The sequence below is a fragment of the Wyeomyia smithii genome, chromosome 2 (genome assembly GCF_029784165.1).
Source record: "Wyeomyia smithii strain HCP4-BCI-WySm-NY-G18 chromosome 2, ASM2978416v1, whole genome shotgun sequence".
NCBI lineage: Eukaryota > Metazoa > Arthropoda > Insecta > Diptera > Culicidae > Wyeomyia > Wyeomyia smithii.
Genome location: NC_073695.1, coordinates 169617952 through 169635229, shown reverse-complemented (window position 1 = coordinate 169635229; position 17278 = coordinate 169617952). Strand labels below are relative to the sequence as shown.

Below are 17278 nucleotides of genomic sequence, written 5' to 3'. Positions count from 1 at the left end.
TTTTGAGTAACTTTGACTCACTTTTTGGGTTCCCTTCATATAACTTCTTTCTGAGTAACGTCCATTTTGAAAGATGATTACGATGTGCTTCAGTTTGTGACATATGTTTTTTCATTGTGTGCGCCTCTGAAGGCATTATAACTGTTTACTTTTATTACAAGGTAATTATTGATGACCATGTGGTGTCGTTTCGTGGCCGTGGCGGATTTCTAGCCAGTAATGAAACTGAAGAGTACCCAAAAAATGAGTAATGTCGTACTCAAATTTTGAGTAATAATGACTCATTTTAAAGACGCCTAGTGTTACTCAGTTTTGAGTATTTATGAAGTTACTCAATTTAAGAGTTAAAAAGTGGAACTTTTTACGAAAATACGTCAAATGTTACTCATTTTAGAGTTATTTTTTACGAGCTTTAGTAAATGAGTGAAATGAGTAAATTTACTCAATTTAGAGTAAAAATGGCCGAGCGTGCAGGGATACCAGATGTTCAGATTTGTCTACTAAACGCAGATTTTTAGAGTCCGTGTGCAGATTTTTATCGATTTGCTGATATTTTTAGTTTTTCCATAGTTTCTGAAGATGTTTATCAGAGTCTCCTAATATTCACGTAGACTTTGTCAAAATGTGTGCAGATTTTTCGAATCGCGGATAGCTTTTTTCAGATTTTTCCGGTTCTTGAGCAGTTGTAGATATTTTTCAAAAACATCTGGCATCTCTGGAACTGTCAAAAAAATCACGAAAGCGAAGAGATCAACCGTACTGAAATATAAACGACGTTACGTGGCGCTAGAAATATTTTTGGAAATTATCATTCAAGTATCGTAAAATGAAGAATCTCCATTCTCTGATTATCCTATTAGTAAGTTGTGTTCGTTTGGGTTATGGATATTTCATTACCGTCGACGCGCATTCGGAGGAATGCTTTTTCGACCGTGCAGAAGGTGGTACTAAGTTAGGTATGCATAGTGTTTACACGGACGTAAAGAATTATATATTGAGTAACAAAATTTTAGGTCTAATGTTCGAAACTATCGAGGGCGGATTTTTGGATATAGAAGTACGCATCATTGGACCAGATCAAAAAGTAATCTATCAGGGAGAGAAGGAATCCTCTGGAAAATACACCTTCTCCGCATATGAAACCGGTGTCTATCATTACTGTTTCAGTAATAAAATGTCAACACTAACACCAAAGGTTAGTCAATTGCTAAGATAGGGGTTAGATGAAACTTTATGGAATTCTTCACAGGTTGTCATGTTTTCAATGGAAATTGGAGAAACACCGAAAGGAACGATAGGAGCAGTAAATGAAGGTGAGGTTGGACATACAAAATTGGAGGACATGATAAAGGAACTGTCGGGAACGTTGACCAGTATTAAGCATGAACAAGACTATATGCACGTAAGATGCCTTGTTCTTGATGATTAAATTGATTATACAAAACACATATTTTCAGGTAAGAGATCGTATCCACCGCACGATCAATGAAAGCACAAATTCTCGTGTTGTTATGTGGTCTGTTTTCGAAGCGCTAGTGCTGGTGGTGATGACGGTTGGACAAGTGTACTATCTTAAACGATTTTTCGAAGTCAAGAGGGTCGTGTAAGCTTGGATTAATTTCAATAAAAAACATTTTGTTTTTTTGGCTTGCTAAGAATAAAAAGGTATCATCCAATTTAAGTATTTGTCCTAACATCAGTTGTGTCGTAAGTCATTAACTTTTTAATTAGAGGGTGTTGATCATTTGATCAAACGGTCATTTGAATTTAACACTAGCCCAATAAAACTAGACGACCGACTTGGATTTAGTTAAAACTGCGATACGGATAATTAAATGTTTTACTGGTAAACATCAGGGCGGTTCAACTATATTGTATGAAATTAGAATCGCATTGCAATGAAATATTCAAATATTTGTATAACTTTTATTGAAGTCCAAAAAATTAAAACAGAATTCAAATTTTGTGCAGCGGCTTCAAACCTAGTATATGGAAGCATTTTTTCAAAACTCGTGAGGTTGCTTCACACAACAATACCCGACCAGCATTAATTTTAACTATTTCCCCTAAAAAAGCGAAACTTTTATTATTTTATCATGAACCAATTGTGTCAAAAAGTGTTTCTATACCTTGTTTATTTTTCTCAATGCAGTAACAGACATCATAGAACTCAGTAAACGTAGTGCTAACCTCATAAACGAAATCACAGAGATGATGCAAGCACAGATTCTCTGAAATGAGTTTCATCACATCCGTAAACTTCAGTAGTACCTTAGCTAGTTTCCATTCTTTTTCATGTTCTAAGCTTAACTTGGTACTGGCAATCACTTTTTCGATGCCGTTGGCAAAATCTCCACCACAATTACGAGCAATAGAACGAATGCGAGTGTAAGCATAGAGCAAATACACAGCTGTGTTGCCTTTGTCCTCCAACATCTGAAATTTTAATATTCAAAAGTTTTCAGTGTATGAATTGATAATTTACAAACCTTATCGAAAGAAAAAATATACTCGTTGTTTCGGTTATGGGACAAATCAGCATATTTAATACAGCCGTATGCGACAGATTCTTGCGCTGCCTTGAGTTCCTCTGGTGTAAGTACTTTATCTCGTTCTTTATCTAATAATTTATTAAGCGATCGCTTCAGCCCCTCGTCTAGCAGTTCGGTCAGTTTGATTGTATCTCCTGAACGAGTTTTAAATTTCTTGCCATCTTCTCCTAACACAACACCGAATCCAACATGATCAACACGATGCACAGTTGGATCAAGTATTTTAGCACGACGTGCACAGGAGAATACTACCTGAAAATGTGTGGCCTGTCCAGCATCTGTAACATAAATTAACCATTCACCTTTCTCCTCTTGCAGACGCTGTTTGATTGCCGCCATATCCGAGGTGTCGTAAGTAAAGCCACCGTCTGATTTCACAATAGTAAGTGGAATCGCTTCTCGATTTTCGCCCCACATTATTTTTCTACCGTCATCTTCTTCTAGAAATCCTTGTGAAGACAATTCTTCAACAATAACTTCCATCCGTTTCTGGTAAAACGACTCCCCCCGCTCAATGATTGTTACATCCAAACGATCGTATATACGTTGAAATTCCCTGCGAGAAACATCACAAATTAACGTCCATGCTTTCAGTGATGCGGGATCTCCACTCTGCAGCTTCACTACACAACTATAGGCACGTTTTTTGAACTCTTCGTCGGAATCAAATCGTGCTTTACTTTCTTTGTAAAAAGCTTGCAAGTCTTCAATAGGCGGAGAAATCCTCACATAATCAGGAAAGCGGTCCTGTAAATGAGCAATCAACATTCCGAACTGAGTACCCCAATCGCCAACGTGATTCAGACGAAGAACGTCATGGCCAAGAAACTCTAGAAAGCGACTGATTGATTCTCCAATGATGGTGGATCGTAAATGTCCAACATGCATTTCCTTGGCAATGTTTGGTGCTGAGAAATCAACTATGACACGTTTCTTCTCGCAACGGGGTGGTTTCACCCCTTGTTGTAGTATTGACATAATTGCTGATGCGCTAAAATTTTTATCCAAAAATACATTCACGTATCCTGCACCGGCAATTTCCACTTTACTTATAATCGGTGACTTTGGTAGTTCCGCCATCATTTGGCTGGCAATATCACGAGGATTTTTCGTAACACCTAATGCCTTATACTTTTGTACCAATTGCATTGCATTGTTGCACTGATAGTCACCGAATTTGGGTGAACTTGAAACTGTTATCACAGTCGGAACGTCTTTGCATACTTCAGGAAATGCTGTGGCAATTGCTTCTGTGAAAAGCGAGGTTAATGTTTCTAGTATGGATATAGGTCCTCCTGATTGGTTCGCCGATGATGCATTTCGTTCAGCTGCAATTGCCTTGAATTACAAAAGATATTAGCCGATAGTTTTCATACGAATTACATTCATACTCGGTTGAGAATTTCCAAACGGTGCTTAAGCTTCATATTTTCTACTTGTAGCTTTCCAAGTTCCGGGTTATCGCTTGCTAGACTATTGTTGCTACGTGTACCTTCAATGACTGCACGTAATTGATGAATTTCATGTTCCTTCAAGAGAACGAAGAAGGTTATGATACTAGGCAGTTACAAATACTATCTTCATACAAATGCTTACAATTTTTGCTAGTCTTGCTTTTTCTGACTGGATATTGGTTTCCATTTTACGATAATATTCTTACTTTAACTGTTTTAAGTATGACACAAACAGCAACGTTTGTAATTTTTACGAAACGCCGAAACGTGCTGATGTTGAACATGTAAACAAATCAGAGATGCCAGACCAGAGATGCCAGATGTTTTTGGAAAATGTCTGCAACTGCCCGAAGAACCGGAAAAATCTGCTTGAGATCTGAAAAAAATCTATCCGTGATTCGAAAAAATTTAGCTTAAGCAGGCAAAAGTCTGCAAAAATCTGCACATATTTTGAAAAAATCTGCGTAAATATGAGGAGATCCTGACAACAATCTGCGGAAACTATTGAAAGTCTGCAAATATCTGCGAATCAATAAAAATCTGCACACAAACTCTAGAAATCTGCGTTTTGCAGACAAATCTGCACATCTGGTTTCCCTGTGCCAGACGCAGAGATGCCAGATGTTTTTGAAAAATGTCTGCAACCGATCGAAAACCCGGAAAAATCTGCTTGATATCTGAAAAAAATCTATCCGTGGTTCGAAAAAATGTCGCTCACGCAGGCAAAGGTCTGTAAATATCTGCACACATTTTGAGTAAATCTGCGTAAATACAAGGAGACTCTGACAAAAATCGGCCAGATGTTTTTGAAAAATGTTTGCTACTGCTCGACAAATCCACTCGAAATCCGCAAATAAATCTTCTTTCAAAGAAAACGGACACACATCACCAGATAAGATTATTTAGTTCCTATTCGATACTACGAAGGTGCTGAAACTTGTATGAGAAAAAGAAGGATGGAAATATTTTGCTTTTGTCATCACACACATTTTGACAATCGCATATGAGAGTTCGCGTAAGTGCGAACAGGCTTGAAAATCTCTTTTAATGGCAATATCGCTTTTCTATTCTCACGCAGGTTTCCACTGACCCACTGGAAAAAAGAAATTTGCTATATGTAACACAAATTTTACAAGTACGGAGTTTTGGAAGAAAATAATATTTTTATTCTTCCAGTGCAGATGATAATTTGGCAACATTTAAATATTATCAACACTGTAAAAAATCGACACGTTACTGCCAAGTGGATTCCACTTACTTCTGTGCTAATAGATGGAACATTTCATATCCACGTGGAATAAACTTACGTTTCAGTTCACATCTTAAAATCAAGTGTCTTACACTTCGGCTTGCCATGTCATTCATACCAAAATCAGTCATTTTACACTCAGATTCCAATGCTTACACGCGTCAAATGCCAAAACACGTTAAAATACCGTGGATTTCAATAAAAATCGATATGAGTCGACATAATAGAATGACTAGGCTCGTGTATTGACATTCATATGTAAAGAGCATTAGGGATTAGCGTGTGATTTATTTTCAGTGAACAGGTTTTTTCTACACTCTGAAAAAAATGCACGTAAAATTTACCGGGTGATACGTACTGATTGTCATCCACCTTTTCACGTAACTTTTGCCGATTTTTCGAAAGCCGACCATGTGTCAGTGTGTTAGTGTCAATCAACCAGGTGTTGGTCAGGTAATTGTTACCTGATTTTCACGTACCTTTTTACGTGATATTTAGGTGAAACCAAAATAAAACGCATAAACCCCACATGATTTTCAAGTACTTTTTACGTGTTATTCAGATGGAATCCACGTGATCTTTAAGTAAATAAATACATGGCGCATATGATGAATAAAATTTATTTTAAATTTTCAACAAATAATTACATTCTCCGAATCGATATTTCCGACAGGAGAGAAACAGGATTGGCCGGAACGATTGTCAACCGTTCATCCGCAGCTGGTGCCGGAGATGTTTTGCTCGAAGCTACCTGTTGATGATTCCAATCGTTCCGGAAAGAATTCACCAACTGAAAATTTAAAAGATTTATATTTTTCGTTTGATAATATGAATATTATTCTGGCTACTTACATTGCGTGTTTGTCAATAGTGAATTAGCTGAAGCAGCTCAGGAGTCCTTTGTCCGCCATATTGACTTTTCTGCATACTAAAAAATCCCGTAAACATCGTTGTCGGAAACGTCAAACCACAGCCGCACTAACACTAACAAAGTTAAAAAACACAAATACCAACGCGCTGTAACCATATACCGATTGTACTTGAATTGACAGTGAATCGTACGTGAAGTTTAGGTGAAAGTTACTAACGTCACGTAAAATGGCAGATTTTCTTAAGGTCAGTCACTTACGTGATTTTTCAGGTGGATTTTACGTGCGTATTTTTCAGAGTGTAGAGATCCTCAGAGGGAGAGATCTAAGGAGCGACATCTGGCTTCTTACTATTCTTCCTCATCCACCTCGATGATCCCTGTTGTATTTTTCGTACGTGATGCCATTCACTTGGAAAATACTTGAATGTTTTTAATGCTTTTTATCACCATTATGCACAATTCCTCCTGTAGGCGATAGTTTAACCTAATACATAAGACATACGTAACACTCAGGAAGAAATCTTCCAAAAAAGTTGGTACAAAATGAACTACTCGAATGGTACCACACTCAGAATAAAATCACTGTTTGAGTTGTTTTTTAAGGCAGTGTACCTGCGCAGCCCTGCATTTGTCTCGTTCCTACTCGAAAAATGTTGCATTGATTTTGTAAATAACTTTTTGACAGTTCCTTACGGGATTTTCTTTGGGGCTCGATAAAGCCGAGAAAAAGAAAATTCATTTTGTTCATTATTTGTCGAGCAGTATGACAGGACGAGGTACGGAGTACTCTGGGGCAACGTGTGCCAGAAAAAAACGCCAGTGTTACGTATGTCTTATGTATGTGGTTTAACCGTCTGAGGGTTACCGGAGAATCTGCATCTTTAATATACTTAAAATCGAACGTGTCATCCATCAATGATTATGATTCATTGAATGTCCCATTTGAATTGTACTCTCCGCACAAGCAATATGCCTCAACAGGTATGTTCCAAACTTAATCCAAAACGGATTAAAAGTAGAAATAAGCTCACACTACACTATTTACTCCCGACATTGAGCAGCGGTATGCTGTTCTTATGCTTCATGCAAAACCGTAATAACTCCTTGCGCACTTTTGGATCTTTTGGTAATTGATATTAGTGATGATCCAAGTCGGATCTCTTACTACGCCCGTATTTGTACGCTTTGTACTTTTTTTTAATGTTCAGTTGAAATTACTTTAGATTGTAACAGGTGACATAATTAAAAAAACATAAATTAAAACAACGAACAATGTTGCTCAGCAACACTGCCAGCAAGCCTGATGATAAATTTTAACGCAGTCGGGGTTTTCAATTTTAGCGAATCAGCGAGTGGTTCCCAAAGTGGATGCAAATTTATACCCATTTGTCTCCCCTTAGGGAGAATTAAGCGATGAAAAAAAACGCTGATTTGGCAACTAGGTTTCACATATCAGAGGTGCCAGATCTCTTCTCAAGACGCAATGTTCACTAACTTTTTTATTCAGCTCGTATAACTGATGGTGACGGTGGAAGTCCTGGGGAATAATAAAGTACACCACAAAATCCATGAAGGTGTTAAATTTTATGTTTATGTTTAATTTTATATACTTTCATCATTATGCTGTAGACCATACAAAGGGTTTGTGAACCACCAATTAAAAATCACTGTGATGAAGCAACTTTGGAGCGTTTTAATTCATATTTTAGCAATAAAACATGAAAAACGTGTAAAAACGTGTAAAAATATTCTTTATTGAACCTTATTGCAATACCTTTCAATGTATTACCTTTCTTGTTCGTTTGGCTCGAATTTTGACATCTTCGTTTGGCTCACAACACTCTCTTCGCATATCTCTCCCTCTGAGTATTACTAGCTTTTTCGTGTTTCAAGCTAATTGTTCAGTTTTCGAGTACAATAGGGATGGGAAATCACCTGAAATAGGTGTCGATAATTCCCTTATGCTCTCAGCCTTATACTATCGATAATTATCGATAGTTTGACAGATGGAAGCAGATGAAGAAAAACAAAATGTTGCTTCCGTTGTGCACAGGAACAAGATTTTAAACTATATACGCACACACAGTTCGCAATTATGCAAAATCTCGTCGTTGTTCGTACTAGTTAGAGTGAGCAAAAATGCAAAATCTCTCAATTAGAAATAGTTTCAAAGAGGATTTCGGTGTGAGAGTAAACAGGCTTCGAAGTCTCTTTGAACAACGGCAAGGCCAAATTTCTATCGATAGACGGCAACTATCAATAATTATCGATATGTTTCCCATCCCTAAGCTGCAGACGTTTTCCAGAATGCTGTTGTATGTTGTTTTTGTAGCGAATTCCTTTATTCCACTGAATCAGTGCAAATCCATCCAGGAATAAAGAAACAACATCGTTATTTACGTGCGTTGGTAGGGGCTAAAACTGAAATTTTACGCTGCGCTTCGAGCATCACGCCAGGTCAGATGTTTTAGAAAAATGCAGAGATACCAGATGTTTTTGAAAAATGTCTGCAACTGCTCGAAAATCCGGAAAAATCTGCTTGAAGTCTGAAAAAAAAATCTATCGGTGATTCGAGAAACAATCTGCGTTTTGCGGATAAATCTGCACAGCTGGTATCCCTGTTTTTGACAGCAGTTTTAGGTTGGCTGCTCCCAGCGATGCCAGATTGGAAGACATGGCTTCAAATGGAAGACATTAACCCTGCGATGAAGATATCCTTGTTTGTGAAGACAAATGGAAGACATTCGAAAATATGTGAAGACATAAGAAAATATGTGAATATGACCCAAGAAATATCTTTGAATATGACCCGCATTTTGCAGAGATGGTGACCTTTTTTTTGCTCGACAGTTGTCGATTTGCTACACGCTCGTAAATAATAACTCATGAACTGAGCAACTCTGACTCAGTTTAGAACGATGTTCGTAGACGTCAAAAAATGAGTAGAAGTCCTTTTTGATTTTGAGTAACTTTGACTCACTTTTTGGGTTCCCTTCATATAACTTCTTTCTGAGTAACGTCGCATATAACGACGTCCATTTTGAAAGATGATTACGATGTGCTTCAGTTTGTGACATATGTTTTTTCATTGTGTGCGCCTCAAAAGGCATTATAACTGTTTACTTTTATTACAAGGTAATTATTGATGTGGTGTCGTTTATTGGCCGTGGCGGATTTCTAGCCAGTAATGAAACTGAACTGTACCCAAAAAATGAGTAATGTCGTACTCAAATTTTGAGTAATAATGACTCATTTTAAAGACGCCTAGTGTTACTCAGTTTCGAGTATTTGTGGAGTTACTCAATTTAAGAGTTGTTCCACTTTTTACGAAAATGCGTCAAATGTTACTCATTTTAGAGTTATTATTTACGAGCGTGTAGTAATTTTTTCAGTCTTTGGCAGAGATGCCAGATATACAGACAAATCTGTATTATACAGACTTTCTGTGTTGCGATACAGACACGCATAAGCCTACAGATTTTATACAGACATTTAGTATAATACAGATATTACACAGATATCTGATATTCTACATAATGGTTTTACCAGTATACACAAAAAAAAAACGAACACAAAAACCAAAAGTCACTGTAGCCGTTGCTGGAAAAAGTGAACTAGGAACTGAACACTTTGCTGAACATATTAATCATGCGTTTTTGAGAGTGAAATCATGACAACGGGAATCGAGTCAGGCTATCGGGGTTTTTATCGGCCCCGTGGGCACTAATCTGCCTGTTTCGCCCCCAGTAACAAACAGCTGATTGTCTCGATCGATTTCCATGCAGGTTATATTGGTGAAAAGACCGTTTGTTCTATTCGGAGCAATATCCAACGTTGAAGAATTGCTTAAAATGTCCCAAACCTTGATGGTACTATTTTTATAACCGCGAGACTTCTGCCATCATGTATCAGTTTAGTTACATTACGACGGACGACGATTTTTATCACGGAAAAGACTCTTACTTCTATGTGTTACTTAGATTTAAAAGATAAATTAGTTATCGATTAATCGACCAACTATGATAGACTCGAAAAAGAACAATCAAAACAAGCAATAAAACAAAACAATCTGACAGGTCGACAAATAATTAGATATCAATGTATCGGTAACTTTTTTTCGCAGCGGTATACAGGCTTATACAGACATTTTTATGGATTATACAGACTTGTCAAAAAAAAGTCTGGCATCTCTGGTCTTTGGTCGGTTATAACGAGCCATCTCGAGTTGGCAGACATGTGAAGACATTTTTTGAAGTAGAATACTTCTCTCAGGAAGTTCGGCTACATAGGGATGTAAAATGAAAATCTAAAACCGAAAAAAGTGAAAAATATGTCCAATTTCAAATGCTAATAAATCGGTTAGTATTCGATGGATTTCCTTCGTTCTTGCAGCAATAGATTGGAAAATCTTCTAAGATTTTTCTCAAATGCAGATAATTGTAATTTTATTATTCAAACTATTGTACTATTGAAAATAGTCAAGCCTTGTCAAAACGAAAAATTCGGCTTCTGATTGGTCGTTATATGATTGCTTCCCAAGCACGGTCGACTGAATCATAGACCTTGCCATTTGAAATGTGCAATTTGGCCTATATAAGAGCCTGTTCCACTCGAAGCCGCTCATTATAATTCTAGACTGCAACAGGAGCAGTCCTCCCTTGCAGCAGCAGTGGATACAGCAGCAGTAGCAGTGCACCGGATAACGGCCACAGCTGTGGTATGGCAACGGATAGCGGAGCGCGTCTCAGCATCGAAAGCAGGACCAGGTGATGCAGGGCAGCGGATACCAATGGCAACGGAAGCGTCCACTACTGTGGCAACGGGGATAGCGCAGCGGTTGACGTTGGTCTCAGCATCTATATAAGCAGGGCCAGCTGATGCAGTGTGACATTTTAGTTATCGATTAGTTAGTTATCGATGATTTCCTACTACTATCGATAGGTTTTTCATCCCTATATAAAAGCCTGTTTCAGTCGAAGCCGCTTATGATAGTTCTAGACAGCGACAACAACAGTCCTCCCTTACCAACAGCAGCAGTAGTGCACTAGTAAATGCATTCAGTGAAAAGTTGACTCATATTGACAACACATGAGCCGTCTAGTTCTGAGGGTTAAATCAGCTTTTCACTGTTCATTTTATCACAATGAATACTTTATTCTCACTGTCAGTGATAACTCCAAGATGTGATCGGTATCTCATCCGATATTGAATTGAACAACAAATTAAAAAATGATTGACACGCAAGCAGCCGGGTTTTCTTTCTTGTAAAAGTATTTTACTTCATCCTTGCGGGCGTGGCTTTGCACACAACCCTCTTGTGATTTTTTATTAGAACGTGAAGACATTTGGAAAAATGACCTGGCATCCCTGGCTTCTCCCTCCACCAGACAGGGATGCCACATGTACATATTAATCTGTATTTCACAGATTTTTGGCCGAAGTAACGGTACAGAATCTGTATATACAGATATACAGATTTTCGTCGAAAAGTACAGATTTACAGATTTTTCGAAATTGACATTAATTTTTTAAAACACTCCAAATTTTATTTCAATAAATGTTAAGCAAATTGAACATATTTTCAACTCGTCACACGTTTTAAGCTAGAAATTTTGTTTATGTACCATAAAAACTTAAAAAAATACAAAGTTCTTTATGTTTAAACAATACAGATTTATTTTACAGATATTTTTGTTCCAGATACAGATGCTTAGATTTTTTCAAGGGAAAACACAGATTTAAATGTGGCAACCCTGCCACCAGATCGAAACTCATTGGGCAGGGAAACCAGATGTGCAGATTTGTCTACAAAACGCAGATTTTTAGAGTTCGTGTGCAAATTTTTATTGATTCGCAGATATTTGCAGATTTACAATAGTTTCTGCAAACTTTTGTCAGAGTCTCCTTGTATTTACGCAGATTTACTCAAAATGTGTGCAGATTTTTACAGACCTTTGCCTGCGTGAGCGACATTTTTTCGAACCATGGATAGATTTTTTTCAGATATCAAGCAGATTTTTCCGTGTTTTCGAGCAGTTGCAGACATTTTTCAAAAACATCTGGCATCTCTGTCATTGGGTTAGTGGATTAATGAAATTTGCTCGTAGTGTTTTTGAATTTCAACTTTGAGTTTTCAAAGCATTGCATGGAAGTTTTAGTCTAAGCATCAATATGTCAAGTTCGAAGAGAATTTTTCATAAAATACAGGATTTGAACAAAGTTGAAGTTGGTGCCCGGTATATCATTAATAGAAATCCCCGGAATCTTGAACGGTTACGCATAGCGTACAGGGCTGATGGTTATCATCTTGAGAAACCGGGGCGCAGTTATTGGCACAAGTAAAATATATTACTGTAAAAAATGACAATTAAAAAAGTAGTTCTGACTAATATGAAACTTTATAGATTGGAGTTATCTTCGAGCAATAAATATGTGACTGCCAAGCTGAATCACTTTCAAAACGGCACGGTGATAGAAAGCAGTACATCCGAATGGGCTATCAAGCAACATTTATTCAAAGGGAACGATACCTCCGCGTATATTAATTTAGCAAAGGTAACTCTGTTTAATGACAATGTGGAGTATGTTATTGAATAATATCGGTCTGATTTTTTTTAGATTTTTGCATTTCGTTGTATTGAGGCGGGATTGACAGAGATGCGATGTGATTTGCAGCCGAAGCCGGATGGAAAAGTTGATAAATTCCTTAAAGTTCTGATTGAGTGCGGAATTAGTCTTCATGAACCTGACCGAATTAAACCAGTTCAGCCGTGGGATATGGTACGTCCCGAGAAGCCTTGGGAAATTTTAGAATAGTAGAAACAACTCACTTCAGTTCTCGCTACAATTTATTAGTTACTGTTCAGATTATTGAGTCATTAAATTGTACACATTTAATAAACTATTGTTCGTATTTGTGTTTGATGTCATCCCATAGTTTCTAGAAAAGATGTCAAAACATTTGGTTATGTAATTATACAATAAGTAACCAATAAATAACTTACCCCCTTGTTGTATGATCTGAAAAAAGCGTCGGTGCCTAAATCGAAAGCGCGTTCAAAAAAGAATACGCTGAGAGCAATGCCGGCGAAATAGGTGGACGATCGTTTCAAAATCAGATTATTCAACACCTTCATTTTGATTCAAAATTCGACGAACAGCAACCACACGAAAGCAAGTTCTTCACCTTCACAAAGATTTGCACTTTGCTGTGTTATATTTTTTGACAGCAATAATGTCATTCACAGGCAGGGATGCTAGGTCATTTTTCCAAATATCTTCACGTGCCAATAAAAAATGTCTTCCAACCCGAGATGGTTCGTTAGGACCAGGGGGCTCTTGTGGCTGTCAAAATCCATACATTTTCCATCTACCACTCATTGATTCTGATACCAGCGTTTCTGGTACCCACTATTGCCCTAAAACAAGTGAAATAGAGTAAACGTCCCATTTTTTCGGTAGACTTATTCTCGAGTAAATGTCGTTTTAGATGGAAAAAACAAGAGCTCAACATTTGTTTTCAGTACAATGTGCACTTTCAATGAATAAGATAAGTTTTGTAAGTATTTGAAATGAAATATCACCGCCGTGATGAATATATGATCGGTAGGCAAAATGTTGACGTTTATAGGCCCCTGCTTAGGACCGACCAAAGCCTGAAAAAGTAACCGGCAAATCGAAAACTGTCGAGCAAAAAAAAAATATCACATATTTTCTCAAGTCTTCTCATATATTTGAATGTCCTCCATTTGTCTTCACAAACTAAGATGTCTTCACCGCAGGGTAAATGTCTTCCATTTGAAGACATGTCTTCCAATCTGGCATCGCTGTTCACAGGCTGGAAATGAAAACTCTCCACAGGCGTTACAAGCGTAGGTGCCAGTTTGTTTTTCAAACATTTTTGAATTTAGTTTTTAGTTTGTTGAAAATTGTAGTTGTCGACTGGCGACAATTGGGCTGTTTAACTATTCATGTATTTCGGATTTTTATAGTTCAGCTAAAAGAGTGTAATTTTCTGGTGTAATTTTTTAGAATTTTATATCATTGTCCATCGATTTTTAAATGAACAATAAAAATCGCCCCAAAATCGCTACATAATTAAGCGGATTTTCAGATTTTCGAGCAGTATCGATATTTTTTAAAACAATCTGGCATCTCTAGTTCGATGGTGAGATATCAACTCAGCCTAACCCGGTTTCCTATCACTTGCTTATTTTGTTGTTCGGAACTTTCTGTGCATATTTTCGAACTCATATAAAAATTTGATAAAAATGGGTATATCTCTATGAATTTCATTGTATGTATACACTATAACTTTCTCATATAACGTTTCATAGAAACCACCAACTTTATGGAGAGTCTTATTCAACCCAAAGAACGACAACGTTTCCGTGAAACAAAAGGGCGTTCTACTGAGAAACTAAAAATATCGAAAAAGCAAAAATCTTTGAAAACATCGCGGCCGTTTAATAAACGTAAGAAATTATCTCGAAAGGAGATTTCACAAATGGGCATCTATACTCTACCGCACGACACGATAAGCTACAGACAGATTGTTCCTTTGCACAGACTTTGGTGCGGTTATGTAGCTCGATTTTTAGACAAGGAGAAGCTACCGTCTGCAACGGATCCACAATATAATCAATTTGTGTAATGAAAAAGTTGATATTTGGTGACTAACTATGGCTAAATAACTGTCTTCTTTAGATTGGATTTATTGAAAGCGGACTTTCATGGTGCAAAAATGACAATAGATCGCGCAAAAAATCCTAGTCTTGTAGGAATCAAAGGCATTGTAGTATTAGAAACAAAAGGAACTTTTAAAATTGTTTCTAAAGACAACAAGCTACGAAGTAAGCATTGTTAGCTATATTCTCGAAAAGTGTGTAACATTTATTTTGAATTTTAGCAATCCCCAAAAATGATTCAGTGTTTAAAATTCATTGGAACAATGTAGATATTACTGTGTTCGGAAAGCATTTATATTATAGGCCGGCGGAAAGATCCGTTAGGAAATTAAAAACATTTTTGGAATGCGATCTATTATGAATAATAAACTAAAATTTATGTCAAACATGTCGGGTTTAATGTTGGTAATCCACAGCATTTAACCTGACATACTGGGATCAAATAAATTGCATGAAGCAAAATGGATATGTTTACTCGAGTATCCTTTAATAGTAGCGATAGTAGCACAAGTAAATTAAACAAAGGATGAGATATTCAATACTTCCCTCTTTAGAATCATTGAAATATTGGCAAGCATTGTGAGTTTGGTAAATGAATATCTATTCAAATTTCAGATTAGACATATCGTTAAATTATGTAACAGGGTTGCCATCAGAGGATATCCCTGGTGCAGATTTGTTTGAAAAATGTAATTTTTCAGAATGAAAAATCTTTTTGTTTAAGCGTACGGTGTATGGTCATATTGATTTGCAGGTATTTGAAGGTTTTTCTCTGTATCTGTCAATTTTTGTCAGAGTCTCCTCATAATTTCACAGACTTTCTCAAAAGGTTTATAGATTTTCGTAAGCTTTTGCCAGTAGGTACAAGTGCAGTTTTTGTAAACAACGGGGAATTTTTTTTTCAGATTTGAAGATGATTTTTCCGATTACAGAACCGGTTAATTTTTTGACTTGAATAATAACTGGGCTGACATTTTAACTGTCGGTAAATTTATGCAATACCGACGAATTTTATGCAATACCGTTTTTCTTATTTCAGGTGGAGGGGAATTTGCAATAAAACGCCTGAGGTGACCAACCTCAGGGAGTGTGAGGCCAGCGTCAGCCAGTGACCACACTTACTAAAACCCCTCCAGTATCCAGCCCCTAATACTTCCCGGGACCACCGCTAGGTATTGCTTCAGGGAATTACAATACTGGTTTCAATATAAAGTTTTCCTTCGACGTTTCCCGTAGCCTTCCTCTCTGTTAAAAAACCTTAATTAATCCACCTAGCGGTCAGACCGAGCCTTTCTCATTCAAACTTATTATTTATAAAAATAGATTAACATGAACGCTTCAATAATCGCGAACACAGACGGAACACGACGAGTGATTAGACAAGACACTTATTGCTCTTAGTCTTGAAAACACGTTTCTTTTCATAACTTTTGAACCACAAGTTCAATCTTTATAAAATTCAAAAGTTGAGGGTTTTTTAGGTAGCCCGTTCATTTGAAACCAATTTTGTTCAAATCAGTTGTGTGGTTTTAGAAATAAAAATGTTTCTTGATTTTTACATTTTGATACATAACCTCTAAACTAGAAATCCGATTACAATAAAATTGAATAGGGTCTTATAGGACAACAAGACCTTTCATTTGCAATTAATTTCATGAAAATCGGTCCAGTCATCTCAGAAAATGCTCAGCTCGTCGAGCTGAGTCGAGTGATATATGCCATTCGGCCCTTTGGAGCACTTTTATATCTTCGGTTTTGCAAGTGATTGCTATACCTTTCTAGGAGAACGGCAAAAATGTACCTGGTACTGTTACCAAACAGTCCCAAGTCGTGGTGTGCCTTTGCTGTACGTAGCTCAGCTCTGCATTCTGCCGTAGTGTCCGTCACACCAAAATTTCTCTTTATGGTTCAGCAAAGTACATTGCTGAAAGTTTATCAGCAAATCACTTGTTTACTGAATCACAGAATTTTTTTCAAAAGTTTACTGTAATTCAGTTCTACAATTTACTGAATTTCGTTTAGTAATTTTATTTTTGCTGTAAACCAGTATTTCATCGATGAATTTACTGAAAACCAGTAATCGATTCAGTGATTCGCGAAAATACAGCAAATCTATTTGCTGAACAGAAAACAGTAAATGAATGTTTGCTGGAATCCAGCGAAAGAATTGATATGTCAAAATATTTTACGTCAAGCTGTCATTAGTAAACGCGCCTAATCGCTGTGCAGCTGGTACGGGATCATTGCTAAGCTCCTGATAGCGGATATGGGACTATAGCTAAGTCAATGCTGGGCTAGATGAACTTTAAGGTTGAAATGATAATCATACATCTCTAAACAACATGATCCAATGGGCGGATGGAAGCTGGTGCCTGAGGGAAACATGGTTCCCTTGAACTAACTGGTTAACCAGTAAATTGATTTATGCTTTGCTGAATGTACAGCAAATTGTCATAGCTGACAAC

The 17278-nt window shown here is 37.1% G+C and overlaps 5 protein-coding genes across 5 annotated transcripts; 3 read left to right on the top strand and 2 right to left on the bottom strand.

Moving 5' to 3' along the window:
* Nucleotides 1-485: 485 nt before the first annotated feature.
* On the top strand, nt 486-1699 carry LOC129724481 (transmembrane emp24 domain-containing protein 2). The gene is made up of 4 exons (XM_055679418.1): nt 486-956; nt 1014-1195; nt 1250-1402; nt 1458-1699. The coding sequence occupies exons 1-4, from the start codon at nt 827-829 to the stop codon at nt 1605-1607; spliced, it is 615 nt and encodes a 204-aa protein (XP_055535393.1). The 5' UTR covers nt 486-826; the 3' UTR covers nt 1608-1699.
* Nucleotides 1700-1899: 200 nt separating this feature from the next.
* On the bottom strand, nt 1900-4315 carry LOC129724480 (probable arginine--tRNA ligase, cytoplasmic). Its single transcript, XM_055679417.1, has 5 exons — nt 4149-4315; nt 3944-4081; nt 2490-3890; nt 2130-2436; nt 1900-2066 (listed from the first exon to the last, which is right to left on the bottom strand). Exons 1-5 carry the CDS (start codon nt 4191-4193, stop codon nt 1957-1959), a joined length of 2001 nt encoding a protein of 666 aa, XP_055535392.1. The 5' UTR covers nt 4194-4315; the 3' UTR covers nt 1900-1956.
* Nucleotides 4316-12188: 7873 nt separating this feature from the next.
* Nucleotides 12189-13030, top strand: LOC129722278 (39S ribosomal protein L18, mitochondrial). The gene is made up of 3 exons (XM_055675602.1): nt 12189-12464; nt 12531-12681; nt 12745-13030. The coding sequence occupies exons 1-3, from the start codon at nt 12298-12300 to the stop codon at nt 12940-12942; spliced, it is 516 nt and encodes a 171-aa protein (XP_055531577.1). The 5' UTR covers nt 12189-12297; the 3' UTR covers nt 12943-13030.
* Nucleotides 12957-13358, bottom strand: LOC129722279 (cytochrome b-c1 complex subunit 9). Its single transcript, XM_055675604.1, has 2 exons — nt 13131-13358; nt 12957-13066 (listed from the first exon to the last, which is right to left on the bottom strand). Exons 1-2 carry the CDS (start codon nt 13260-13262, stop codon nt 13028-13030), a joined length of 171 nt encoding a protein of 56 aa, XP_055531579.1. The 5' UTR covers nt 13263-13358; the 3' UTR covers nt 12957-13027.
* A 904-nt stretch (nt 13359-14262) lies between these two features.
* On the top strand, nt 14263-15287 carry LOC129722277 (ribonuclease P protein subunit p29). The gene is made up of 4 exons (XM_055675601.1): nt 14263-14400; nt 14463-14775; nt 14833-14978; nt 15035-15287. Exons 1-4 carry the CDS (start codon nt 14397-14399, stop codon nt 15172-15174), a joined length of 603 nt encoding a protein of 200 aa, XP_055531576.1. The 5' UTR covers nt 14263-14396; the 3' UTR covers nt 15175-15287.
* Nucleotides 15288-17278: the final 1991 nt, after the last annotated feature.

Coding starts and splice junctions, on each gene's coding strand:
- LOC129724481 (XM_055679418.1), top strand. CDS start 827: ATGAAGAATCTCCATTCTCTGATTATCCTATTAGTAAGTTGTGTTCGT. Junction 957..1,013: donor AGAAGGTGGTACTAAGTTAG/GTATGCATAGTG, acceptor ACAAAATTTTAG/GTCTAATGTTCGAAACTATC. Junction 1,196..1,249: donor TGTCAACACTAACACCAAAG/GTTAGTCAATTG, acceptor AATTCTTCACAG/GTTGTCATGTTTTCAATGGA.
- LOC129724480 (XM_055679417.1), bottom strand. CDS start 4,193: ATGGAAACCAATATCCAGTCAGAAAAAGCAAGACTAGCAAAAATT. Junction 3,891..3,943: donor GTTTGGAAATTCTCAACCGA/GTATGAATGTAA, acceptor TTGTAATTCAAG/GCAATTGCAGCTGAACGAAA. Junction 2,067..2,129: donor CATTGAGAAAAATAAACAAG/GTATAGAAACAC, acceptor TCGCTTTTTTAG/GGGAAATAGTTAAAATTAAT.
- LOC129722278 (XM_055675602.1), top strand. CDS start 12,298: ATGTCAAGTTCGAAGAGAATTTTTCATAAAATACAGGATTTGAACAAA. Junction 12,465..12,530: donor GGGCGCAGTTATTGGCACAA/GTAAAATATATT, acceptor GAAACTTTATAG/ATTGGAGTTATCTTCGAGCA. Junction 12,682..12,744: donor CGTATATTAATTTAGCAAAG/GTAACTCTGTTT, acceptor GATTTTTTTTAG/ATTTTTGCATTTCGTTGTAT.
- LOC129722279 (XM_055675604.1), bottom strand. CDS start 13,262: ATGAAGGTGTTGAATAATCTGATTTTGAAACGATCGTCCACCTATTTC. Junction 13,067..13,130: donor TCAGATCATACAACAAGGGG/GTAAGTTATTTA, acceptor CATCTTTTCTAG/AAACTATGGGATGACATCAA.
- LOC129722277 (XM_055675601.1), top strand. Junction 14,776..14,832: donor CCACAATATAATCAATTTGT/GTAATGAAAAAG, acceptor TGTCTTCTTTAG/ATTGGATTTATTGAAAGCGG. Junction 14,979..15,034: donor TAAAGACAACAAGCTACGAA/GTAAGCATTGTT, acceptor TTTGAATTTTAG/CAATCCCCAAAAATGATTCA.